We start from the raw sequence: 12,507 nt of genomic DNA, 5'->3' as shown, positions 1-12,507 counted from the left end.
TATATATATATATATATATTTCAAATATTCCTTTTTTTCTTAGTGATACAAATCAAAATAATTTATAAGACACATATAATACATGTTTTATTCATGAATAATATAAATTTAATTTAGTATATAGATCAGTGTCTAGTCTTTCGTTAGTTACGTTTTCCATTCATTCGTAATTCTCTCTTCTAATTCAGCTTTAATATTGTGTAGTACAATTTTAATGTAAATTTATTGTAATTTTTTTATTTATTTGTTACTATTGAATTACTTTTTTCATTCATTATTGATACAAGTTTAATTCATTCTATAGATCGCAGTCTGGTCTTTCATTAGTTACCATTTTCATTCATGCTTAATTCTCTCTTCTAATTCAACTTTAATATTTGTGTAATACACTTTTAGATATAATGTTAATTCATTTTGTAATTTATTGATTGATTTTATATGATTAAATTACTTATTTAATTCATTAGTGATGCAATTTGTTTTCAATTTATAGATCATAGAATGCTCTTTCATGTGATACTTTGCATTCATGTTTAATTTTCTTCTATAGTTCAACTTTAATATGTGCGGAATATATTTTTAAATCAACTTTAGTTTATATTATAGTTTATTATGTCTCTTCATCTTTTAAGATTAGATTAATTGTTTAATTAATTATTGATATAAATTTTATTTATTCTACAAATCATTAACTACTCTACGAAAAGAGTAGAGAGAGATAGAGAGGATGAAAGGAAAAAAAAGCAACAGAAAGAGAGGGAGAAAGAACAACAAAAAGAAAGAGTCAATTCCCAAATGGTCACCCAAGTTAAAGGAATTGCCTTAAAATATCATTTATGTTTCATTTAGGACCAAAATATCACTAAACTATCACTATTTTCCTCCAAATATACTTGACAATTTAAAAGCATCACTCTCTAGTTGGCATGACATGACACTAAAGTATTTTTTTAATAATAGATTAATTTAATTCATTAAACTCATTTAGCTAAAATAATGATCATATTATTTTGAATTTTTTAAATTAATTTATCAAGAATAAATTTCATACTTAAAATCTTTTATCATAATCAAACTTTTATTTTTTTTTATGTTATGCAGAATGCGTTTTTAAAACGTTCTATAATCTCATCAATTTTAAATACTTATAAACACATACATTCAAAAATATTGATATACAAACCACTCCTAATTTACTTCAATTAATCATAAATTGTATAAAATCAACAATATTAAAGGTCGATTAATTCTTAAAAAATAATTATTTGGGTGCTTTGAAATCCATATATATATATATATGTAATATCTTTTTTTTTAAAAAAATAGTAAGTGAATAATATTTATAGAAAATAAAATTTTGATCTTTATTTATCAGTATATTAATCTCATATAATATGTATACTCTGAATTAAATAAGTAAATTCAATTAATTATTAGTTTATTCATTGATGTTTAATTGAATGAAAAGTTATAGTATAATATAATATAGAATAAAAGAATAAAAATAAAAATAAAAAAAAAGTTAAGTAATAATTTTCTCTTTCTTACCAATTTTTTTTGTTAACCTTACAAATTTATCTAAATACTTTTATTTAAAAAATTGTTTAAAATTTTCAAATAATTTAGTTAGGAATTTTAAAATTATCAGGTAATAAGTGCACACAGAGATTTTTTTCATTTAATTTTGTTTGATGATAATATATAAAGTTACTAGACTTTTTAAATTACTTTTCTTATAATCTTCATAAATTCTCATGTAATTTATATATTTATTTAGAGACATAAGTTCGATGAATTAAATAGGTCTAGTATTTCTTTAAAATGATTATTAATGACAGGGCATATCAACTAGAATTTAAGGAGACTTTTGAGGTATTTAGTATTTCTAATGGATAAAAAATATAATATTATCCACTTTCTTCTTCTTTTTTTTCTCAAAAAATAAAAAATATCGGAAGCATGAATTGCAAAATATACAATTAATATTATTGTATTGACCTTTAATATTATTGATTTATCATACAACTTATGATTAATTGATGTAAAATAGCGTTAATGAGTGATTTGTATATCAATATTTTTATTGAATATATGTGTTTATAAGAATTCTAAATTGATAAAATTATAGTACATTTTAAAAAGGGATAATACTCAATTACCCCCTTAGCCTATACCCAAAATCTCTGCGACACACCTTATCTTTGATGAGGTCCTATTACCCCCTCCAACTTTTTTTTAAGTAATTTATTACCACTTGCGTGCCTACGTGGCAATAATCGTGATTTCACCCATGTAGGGCGCGTGAGTGCAGATTGAGTGCAGATTTTGGCTAACAATGACCAATAAAAGTTAGCCACGTGTCAAAACAATTTGAAAAAAAATTCAAAAATAAATTTTATTGTTTCTCTCAAAAGCAGTTCTTCTTCCTCTTTTGAAAAAATAACCCCATGTTCATGGTTCTTCATTTTTGAAGAAGCTCCATCCATTATCATTCAAGTTAAATAGCTCCTTGATTTGAAAAGGTAAAGTAAAATTTAATATATTCTTTACATCTTTTTATGTCGATTATTAATTCTTATTTTTTTTTGACAATGTTTATAAAGTTAGGGTTATGACAAAATTCGAGTTGAATAAGTTGTGTATGGATGAGAACGATTCAATGTTTAACGCGGAAGTGCGATGCAAGCATGGAATCTTACTGCAAATGCAGACGTCTTGGTCAAATCGCAATCCCGGAAGACGATTTTGGTCTTGTCCTCACTATGAGGCCACAAACTGTAATTTCTTTAGATGGAGAGACACGGAGAGAGTTGATGAAAGATCTCGTTTTATTATTCCTAAATTGGTGAATAGGATTAACGAGTTAGAAAAAAATTATGAGCGTGTGAAGATGCAACTGGAACAGCTTGATAATTCCAACATTGAACAGTCAAAACTAGAGAAAATTCCTTTGGATGAAGGTGAAAGTCTTCGAAATCGTTATGAAAATCTGAACATCAATTCAAAGGAGAAGGTTGACAACGTAAAAGAAATGGGTGAATTGAAAGACAAGAAGAAGATGAAAGGGATGAAAATGAAGAAAACAAATAAAGGCTGTTGTTTTGGCAAATTCCTTTGTTGTGTGATGATTTGTTTTGTTGTTGTATTTGTTAGTTTTCTAACCCAAGTTGGTAGGTATAAGGATCATATGAAATTGCCATAATTTTGTGTGGTAACAAAACCTTTATTTGCTCTATTGTAATGTAAAATTGAATTTGTTTGTGTTTGAAACTATCTTAATTCTCTATTTGCCATGTTGATATGTTTGTGTTGGAAGTTGTAAAATGAAGTAAAGCAAGAGGTACTAATCATTCTTGAGAGCAAATTTTAAGTACAAAGTTGATTGTAAAAATGCCGAGAATTAGTCACAGCGCATAGGTGCCCAGAATTTCATTGTTTAAGAGCAAATTTTCAGTACAAAATCTAAATGTTCCCAAAATTATACAAGTCACAACACATATGCAAAACAAAGCTTTCACATTGCATAAGTACCCGTAATTTCAGTACTATAACAAAAAATAGGAATATTTAGTTTTCCTTCAAACATGAAACAAAATAGTACTTATAGTGGCCACCAATACCAGTGACTCTTGGCCTTTTCAATTGAGTTGTGTTTTCAACACCCTTTCCTTTCCTGGTAGTAGCAGTTTCCTTTGGTGCAACATTTGTGTTCTGGTCTACACCCTGTGTTGTACTACCTTGAGAACATGTAAACCAATTTTCAAGTGGATGATTACTACCTCTTCCTGCACTTCCCAATCCCCTACCCCTTCCTCTCCACTCCTGGATCTTGATGATACTCCAACACCATTTACACTTGCACATTCTTCATGTGTTGGTGTTCTTGAAGTTGTAGGAGGTGCAGTGGTTCTAGGAGAGGCCCTTGATGCACTTGCACTTGCTCTAGCTCTTGTTGTTCTTGAAGTTGTTGGAGGTGCAATAATTGTAGGTGAATCCCCTGTTGCACTTGCATTTGCACTTGTGTTTTTAGGTCTGCCTCTCCCCCTTTTGGCAACAGGCTCACTCTCAATATTTGTTGATTTCTAATTAGCAACAAAAAAAAAAATATTATATTAGTAAGTTGATTACACTTTAAAAGTAAGTGACAAAATAGTAATGTACCTTTGGTCTTCCCCTTCCTTTTTTTGAACTTGATGGTTCTTCAACATTTGAAGTAGGGGTAGCTCTCTGTTCCCCGGCAGTAGAACCAACTCCATCACTCCTTCGTAAATGACAACTTCTTTTATTGTGACCTTTAACATGGCAAAGACTACATGTCATAGTTAGTCCTGTTTTAGATAATTTACCAGACACCTTCTTTTCACCAACCTCTTTCCTTCTCAACTTTCTAGGTCTGCCTGGCATTTGTTTTATCACTGGTGGATCAACAAGAGGATTTTTTGATTCTGGCCACATTGGCATGTTATTCATAGGTTGTATGAAATGTGAGTAAGTCATCAAGTACCTCTCTTTAGAGTAGCATGGATGAATGAAATCATGTGGGTCATATTGTTTATGCAACATTGCAGCTAAGGCATGTGCACATGGTATACCCTTCAACATCCAAGATCTACAACTACACTCCCTCTTTCTCAAACATACAGTGTGTTGTTTGTATCCATCCAAAACCTCATAGCCAGTTACTCCATTAAACTCAATGTTACATGCCATTGACTTATCAATATTTTGTTCTAGTACTTTCATTGCCATTGGAGAGAAATTGCTTATCCAAGAGTTTGGAAATTCACTTAACCTAGCTAACCTATTCATGACCTTAATTCTTATCTCTTCAAGCATAGAAATAATGGTTTTATGCCTTGCAGACAAAATCCAAGCATTAAAGCTTTCACACATATTATTATCTATAGCATCAGACTTGACTTCACAATTAAAATACACCTTACACCAATATTCTTTATCATAGTAAATTAGGTCATCCACTATACCTGTACCTCCAGTACCTAATTTAGACAACTCGTGCAGATTTTCTCTAAATTCAGCTTCAAAAGTACTTCTAGCACACTTCCAGAACTGATTCTTCCTTTGCAGCCCTCTCCAATTCTTTGACCAATTTGCTAGTATATGCCTAGCACACCTTCTTTCCTCACAAGCTGGCAACAACTCCTTTATAGCTATATCCAGTCCCTAACAGTTACAACAAACATTAGATAATTAAGTTTAAAAAAGGGATAAACCAACAGATAATTTAAAACAAGTTTACCTTTTGCATGTCTGACATAATTGTGAAACTTGTTCCATCTCCTAATCTCAAGTCTTCTTTCAACAGAGAAATAAACCAACTCCAAGTGATTGTGTTCTCATTTTCAACTACAGCCCAAGCAAGTGGAAGCATTTGATTATTGCCATCTTTAGCCACTGCAATAAGTAATTGACCCCTGCAAACCCCCTTCAAGAAACAACCATCCAGACCAATGCATTTTCTAGCTGACATAAATGCCATCTTGAGTGCAGCAAAACAAATGTAAAATGCCTCAAATACTGGCCTACCAGATTCATTAGCTTCTCCTAGCTTCACCACACAAGTACTCCCAGGATTAGTCCTCAGCAACTCATCCTTATAATCAAGAATTCTCCCAAATTCCTTAACATGATCACCCATAAGTTCATTCAAAATTTTAGCTCTTGCTCTTCTAGTTGTGGTCTTACCAACATGCACATTATACTTCTTACGGATTAACTCTTGCAGCTTGAACACTCTGATATTTGGTTGTTCAATAACTTTCTTTTTAAAAACAGTAGCAATGAATCTAGAGTTGCACAAATAATTCCTAGTAGCCTTTTGACATGAATGGACTGGCATGTAAGTCTTAATAACAAAGTTATTAGTCTTCTTGTCCAAACTTGCATATAACAACCATTTGCAATTTACCTTGCAACATCTCACCCTTACTCTATTTGGCTCATTCACACACTTTTCAATCTGAACCCCTCTCTGAATTGCATACTTAGTGACTGCCAATCTAAACTCTTTTACACTTTCAAAAACCATACCCAATTGCCACACAATCTTCTTAATATTGGGATCAAATCTGACTCTCTCAATGGTATGTTTTTTCCTTTTTGTGTTAGGCAGTTTCAACTTCATTTTTTCACCTTCCTGTAGACAACTATCATCTGTGTCAGTTTCAAAACTACAAGCATCAGAACTTGCATAATATGGTTCATCACCCCCCAACCTTCCTTCTAAAGTACAGCTATTGATAGCTGTCTCATCAAACCCAAGATCTGCTCCAGCATTACCACATGCTACTTCTTCAGTATCTGCAGGAATTTTTTCCCTTCTTTTTTTCCTCCTCAGAAAAGATCTTTTCTCAGCCCTCAGTTGAATTAACTCCTCATGAACATCACTTCCATATTGATCATCACTATCTTCAGAATCATCACTCTCTTCAGTTGACTCATCAGATTCTTTTACAGAGTATTCACTATCTTCAGAATCTGATGGATCACTATTTAGAGCTGTTGGGTTTGAAGTAGAAGGAATATTTGAGGTAGTATTTATAGTTATATCTACCCCATTATAAGCAGCCTCACCTTGATTATATCCACTATCCTCAGTGGTCCCAAATTTATTAAAAGTTGCACCAGAATCCTCACCAGGCATGTGGACATATACTTCCAAAACAGAACCACTTTGCAAACAATTACACATTGCTAAGAGAATATCATCATTGTCAATATCTCCTAAAATGCAACTATTAGGTGGCCGGACACTAAATTTACAATTTGGACTATACCCTAGTTCTTTAATATAGTCCTTAATCTCAAAGTATGATATTGTATCCACATCAATATCATAATATTCACTCACTAACCCACCCACATATCTTGCTTTATCACCTTCATACAACAAGGCCCCACCATGATAAAACTTTAAAGTAATGAATGTAAACCCACTCATACCTATATGCATAAACATAACAATAATTAAGTAAAAGTTGCTAATAGAATATAATAATTGACTAAGAAAACACATACCCAAATAGTTATAAATACAATTCAAGTTGAAGAAAACACATGCCCAGCCCCACACATACAGAACACAATACCCCACATAAATAACACAATACACGACATATCTTTATCTTCTTACAATTAGGTATGTAACCCCACACAGACACAACACAACACCGAACATATATTTTCTTCTTAGGATAATGTTATTTAACTTTAACCCCACACCCACACAGACACAACACAATACCCAACATGAAGTTACTTTATTGTAACCCAGAATATAAGACAACACAGAAAAACACCCAACTCGTCTTTATCTTCTTGCATGTTTCATATTATAACAACATAACTCACACAACTATAATACCACCCAACCAACCCACACTCAAAACACGTTTCATATATATGTATGAATAACAAGTTACATACCCCATAACAACAAAGGTGACAGTATGAATATATGAATAACATCAACCCTAAAAATAAGAAATTTGATATCTAACAGAACCACAACATAAACCCTAAAAGTTATATTTCACTCAAAATCGAAATCAATATTTAACATATCATAACCCCTACAAAATCTAAGCATAACCACTACAAAATCTAAGCATAACAAAAAACAAAATAAATGAAGAAAAAACTAACCTTTGAACTCAACTCAGTCACGATTCTTGCTGAATGAAATCGACCCACACTTTCACGATTGAAATCGATCCACACATGCAGCACTGCAACCAAAAATTAACTACCAAAATCCAACATCGAAAATCAAATTTCAGTTGGAAATCGATCCCGTCCACACATGCAGCACTTTCCCTCTTTCTTTCCTTGTTACTTCATCTACTTTTTGGTAAAATTAATTTGGAAAATATAAAACGCCAGCTTTTCAAACTTGGGAAGTGTAAAGTTACTTTTTCGAAAGCTGAAAAAGTGGGTCCCGGCGCGTGTTGAACAAACACATCGACCTTTCAGATTATTATTGCCACGTAGGCACGCAAGTGGTAATAAATTACTTAAAAAAAATTGGAGGGGGTAATAGGACTTCATCAAAGATAAGGTGTGTCGCAGGGATTCTGGGTATAGGTTAGGGGGGTAATTGAGTATTATCCCTTTTAAAAATGTATTCTTCATAACATAAAAAAACAAAAAGTTTAATTATGATAAAAGATTTTAAGTATGAAAATTTATTCTTAATAGATTAAAAATAAATTAAAAATAATATGATCATGATTTTAGTTAAATAGGTTCAATTAATTAAATTAGTCTATCATTAAAAAAAAGACTTTAATGACATGTCATGCCAACTAAGAGAGAGTGATGATTTTAAAGTGTCAAGTATATTTGGAGGAAAATAGTGATAGTTGAGTGATATTTTGGTCCAAAATGAAACATAAATGATATTTTAAGACAATTATCTTAACTTGGGTGACCAATTAGGGAATTAACTCTAAAAAGAAAGGAAAAAACGCAACAGAAAGAAAGCAAGAGAGAGCAACGAAAAGAAAGCAAGGGAAAAAGATCAACAAAAAAAAAGGGGGAGAAAGAGGTAAAAAGAGAGACAAAAGTTAAAAAGACGAGAGAGAAAAAGGAGAAAGAAGCGAGAGAGAAAGACAAATCTAAGTCATAATATAGTATTGTTATATATTGCTATAAGTGGTAATAATCAAAGAGTATATTTAAAATAAGTAATTATTTTTTTAAAAATATTCACTCAAGTAATTAATTATTTTACTAGATACAAAAGTGTGGTCAAGTCCGACCTAATATATATTATTTTATTTATTTTAATTTTATAATTTTGTTGTTAATTATTTTTTTAATATTTAAACATACTTTTTAAATAATATATATGTCACATGCGATATTTTGAGAGTCCTAATTTGTAAGTAGCCACAAAGAAATCTAAAATGATTTAAATTATCCTCGACATCAAATTTCATTTCGGGAAAACACACACGTTGACCGAGATGTGTATGATTATTTCCTCTTATATATTAATAGTGAATACACATGTTTACATAAATTTGGATAACAAAATAACATATATTATTTAAAAATTACTACAATAAATTATAATAATTAGCAAGTTAAAATTTAATTGACTTTCTAAATTTTTTCTTATCACATAAATTAAGACAAAATTATAACATATATTGGGGCCGTGCTAGAATAAGTACTTGTGTCTAGTAATAATAGAAAAAAGGCTCAAATATTTTATCAAACTTTAAAAAAAGGTTCATTCATGTCACTGTTAAAAGTTTGGCTCATCTATGTCATTGTTGTTAAAGAAAAGACTCATTCATATCATTTTTTTAATTCCAATTTTGTTAAATCACTCTTTACACCCCAAACAAGTTTAACACTTTTCAATGAACTTTTTGGATCAAATATACTATTTTTGCTTCTTCTTCTTCTTCTTCTTCTTCTTCTTCTTCTTCCTTTCTTTCTTTCTTTCTTTCTTTCTTTAAAAACACCAATAATAGATAAAGTACATTATTCAAACTTCTTCAATTCTTCACGAGATCACCTAAAACTTCGACTAAATCATTGATTTCTTTTTAAAAAATTTAATAAAATAAAATTCTAAAATTATTTGGACAGTTTAAAAAATTCGCCCGTATTAAAAAAGAATATTCCAGAAAATCAATTCCAAAATTTTAAAAATTTGTTTTGATTCATGTTTTTGTAGTTACTTTTTACATTAGATCTTTGTTGTGTTTTTTTTATTCTATGTTTAAAACCTCAAATGATTTGAAGTTGTGCAGAAACTTTTACCATTAAAAAATGTTGAAGTTTTGAAACTTTTAAAATTTTAGATTTATTGAGTTGCTTGAATTCAAGCTCAAAAAATATTATTTCTTATACCGAAAATTAACTACTCTTGAAATTTGAGATGATTTGGTGAAAAATTAAAGAAATTTGAAATTTAGAAATTATTAACATTCTTTATTTTAATACTAATTGGTATGCGTAACAGGCGATGTGCGGTCATTTTATATTAAAAATTAAATCATAAAAAAAATTACACATTTAAATATGATGACAAAATAATAATATGATTCAAAGTGTTCTCGGTGGAAACAAAATTATATGATTTGCAATTCTTTATTGTCAAAATTATTATTATAAATAATAAATTATACTAGTATTATTCAATATGTTTTTTTTGGTAGAGTATATCATATATAAAGGTACCCAACCTAGATAGCTATTACATCGGGGAAATTAGAATTTCCAAACTTCACTAGATTAACACAAGTAGCTAAGACACTTGTTTAGTAGTTATGTGTCCCATGACATCCTCCGCTAGACAGTGAGACACCATAGCATGAGGGGTTACAAAAACTAAACAAACTTCATTAGTATTATTAGTTCGAGCTTGATTTTCCAAAACATGGGCTACCATATTGCCTTCCTTGAAATTATGCTGGATTACCGAATTCTGCAGTTTCCTCAGCCAATATCTGCATTGAGAGATTAAAGAGTTAAATAACGAATCTTTATTTTTCATGAGTAGAGTAATTACCTCTGTGGAGTCTGTTTTGATAACGATCGGAAACAGGTCGTGATGAAAAGCGATTTCGACCCCCTTAAGCACGGCCAAATTTTCCTTAGAAGTAGCATTCGGCCAATGCCTCCGATTCTTGTTGTAGTAGAAAAGAAGCCATCAATATTGAGTTTGTAGTGATGTTGAGGAGGGGGTTTCCAATCAATTTGAATGGAAATTCTTTTAGTGGGGCAATAAAACAAGGATTTAGTAGTATACATATATTCAACAGTACGAGCAAAGACTAGAGATGGTAAACTTGGATTAGAGGAGTTGTTAAACACATTATTATTTCGGTTAAGCCATAGATGCCAAATGGCAAACGGAAATAGGAATTTCCAGTAAACTAGAGGATTACTAAGGTGTGTGATTAAAGCCTTTGAGCTTTTGGAGCCAGTCAAGACTATTGTTAGCATCATTAGTAATCGAACGAGTGAGACCTAGTTGGTTCCAGAAAACTAAGGCAATAGGGCATTCCAAGAATATGTGTTTGGTTGTTTTAGCACCAGTATATAAGATCCTACAAGTGCTAGACGGGATAATTTTCAGTTTTGTAAGGTAAGAACCCGAGGGAATTCGACCATGCTAGCAAATCCATAAAAAGAGGTTAATTTTAGAGAGGGTTTGTAAATGCCAGATCCAAAGAAAATCCCTAGTATGTTGCTGATTTGGATTGGGACTAATAATAGCATAGACAGATGCCAAGGTGATTTTACCATTGTCCGTCAGGGACCACATTGGAGTGTCTTTAGTGAAGGAGGAAAAATAAAAGAGCGGGAATCAAAATTCCATTGCCCATTAAACCTTAAATCCCCAACTTTCTTTTTAAGATCATTTGTAGGATTAGAGCCTTCAATAAAACTTCGAAGGTTTGAAGCTGGGGGAATCCAGTTATGAGGCCAAATATTTGTTTGCTCTCCCTTCAAAATTAGCCATCTAATTCCTTCATCACAATACTTTTATCATGGAATAACATTCTTCAAGATGAAAGAGGTTGAGCTTCAACTATGCCTAAAACTATTACGATGATATAGAAAAAGTGCCCAATAGGATTTAGGATTACTAATGTCATGCCCCGAGCCTACACCCTAGGTGGAACTGGAACTCGAAGACCATTGCTGGCCCCCAAGCGAATCCTTGATGTGGCTTACTTAACTCAGTGGAAGACTAAACTCAACTTAAGCAAGAATTAGACATATTTAAGGTAAAGAACTTCATATAATAAATCTGGCCAAAATGGCACTTAAGTCTCAATAACTGATATAAACTCCAAAATAGACTATTAACTATCTACGAAGACTCTAACATCCTAAAAACTAATCTACTAAAGCAAATGAAATGGATGTCCTCCGGAATGCAAGAAGGCCCACCACTGACTTTGGAGCTCAATCTGGATCAACGAAACATCGCGTATGCAAGTTGAAAAGCTAAACAACACATAGGATTAAAAAAGAGTAAGAATAAACATTTACCTTGGCTTTGCTCAACTCATGATCTATTAGCTCCTATTCAATATAGGCAGTTTAAAAGTAAGTGCAATATAAAGAAATACTGACTGAAAACATGTTGAAAACTCTAAATGTATACAAGTATACAATAATTTCTGAGATGTATATAGAATACAATAACTGATGTGTATGAGAATACAATAACTGATGTATATGAAAATACAATACTGTTGTGAGAGATTCTCTAACCGACAACCATCACTTAAGAGCTACAGTAATTATACAGCGTTACTCGCCCACGCTGTCCGGCCATCCTAACTTTGCCAGACTATAGGACCTGAACTGCCTAATGCTCCACTAGTAAACTATAAAGAGGATTCATCTAAAAGTATGACCCTTTTCTACCCATAATGGCTACATGGTTTACATGGAGACTTGAGTTGTCTGAACTCGCATCCCCACATCGGTGCTCAATACTACTCCCAAATATAT

At 31.4% G+C, this 12,507-nt stretch overlaps 2 protein-coding genes across 2 annotated transcripts in view; one reads left to right on the top strand and one right to left on the bottom strand.

The window, feature by feature from the left end:
- LOC114078021 overlaps nucleotides 1-3,202 on the top strand; it is an 8,329-nt gene extending 5,127 nt beyond the window's left edge. The window contains exon 2 of the mRNA XM_027918515.1: nucleotides 2,608-3,202. Coding sequence (XP_027774316.1) covers nucleotides 2,608-3,202 — 595 coding nt within the window. The remainder of the gene's footprint in view (nucleotides 1-2,607) is intronic.
- A 365-nt stretch (nucleotides 3,203-3,567) lies between these two features.
- LOC107025136 lies at nucleotides 3,568-7,723 on the bottom strand. The gene is given in 5 exon segments (XM_027918514.1): nucleotides 3,568-3,818; nucleotides 3,821-4,082; nucleotides 4,162-5,184; nucleotides 5,261-6,963; nucleotides 7,666-7,723. Coding segments are annotated over 4 exon segments (3,237 nt in total). The 5' UTR covers nucleotides 6,962-6,963; nucleotides 7,666-7,723.
- Nucleotides 7,724-12,507: the final 4,784 nt, after the last annotated feature.

The sequence above is a fragment of the Solanum pennellii genome, chromosome 7 (genome assembly GCF_001406875.1).
Source record: "Solanum pennellii chromosome 7, SPENNV200".
Taxonomy (NCBI): Eukaryota; Viridiplantae; Streptophyta; class Magnoliopsida; order Solanales; family Solanaceae; genus Solanum; species Solanum pennellii.
The sequence above is the reverse complement of the archived record's forward strand: the minus strand, read 5'-3'. Positions and strand labels throughout refer to the sequence as shown.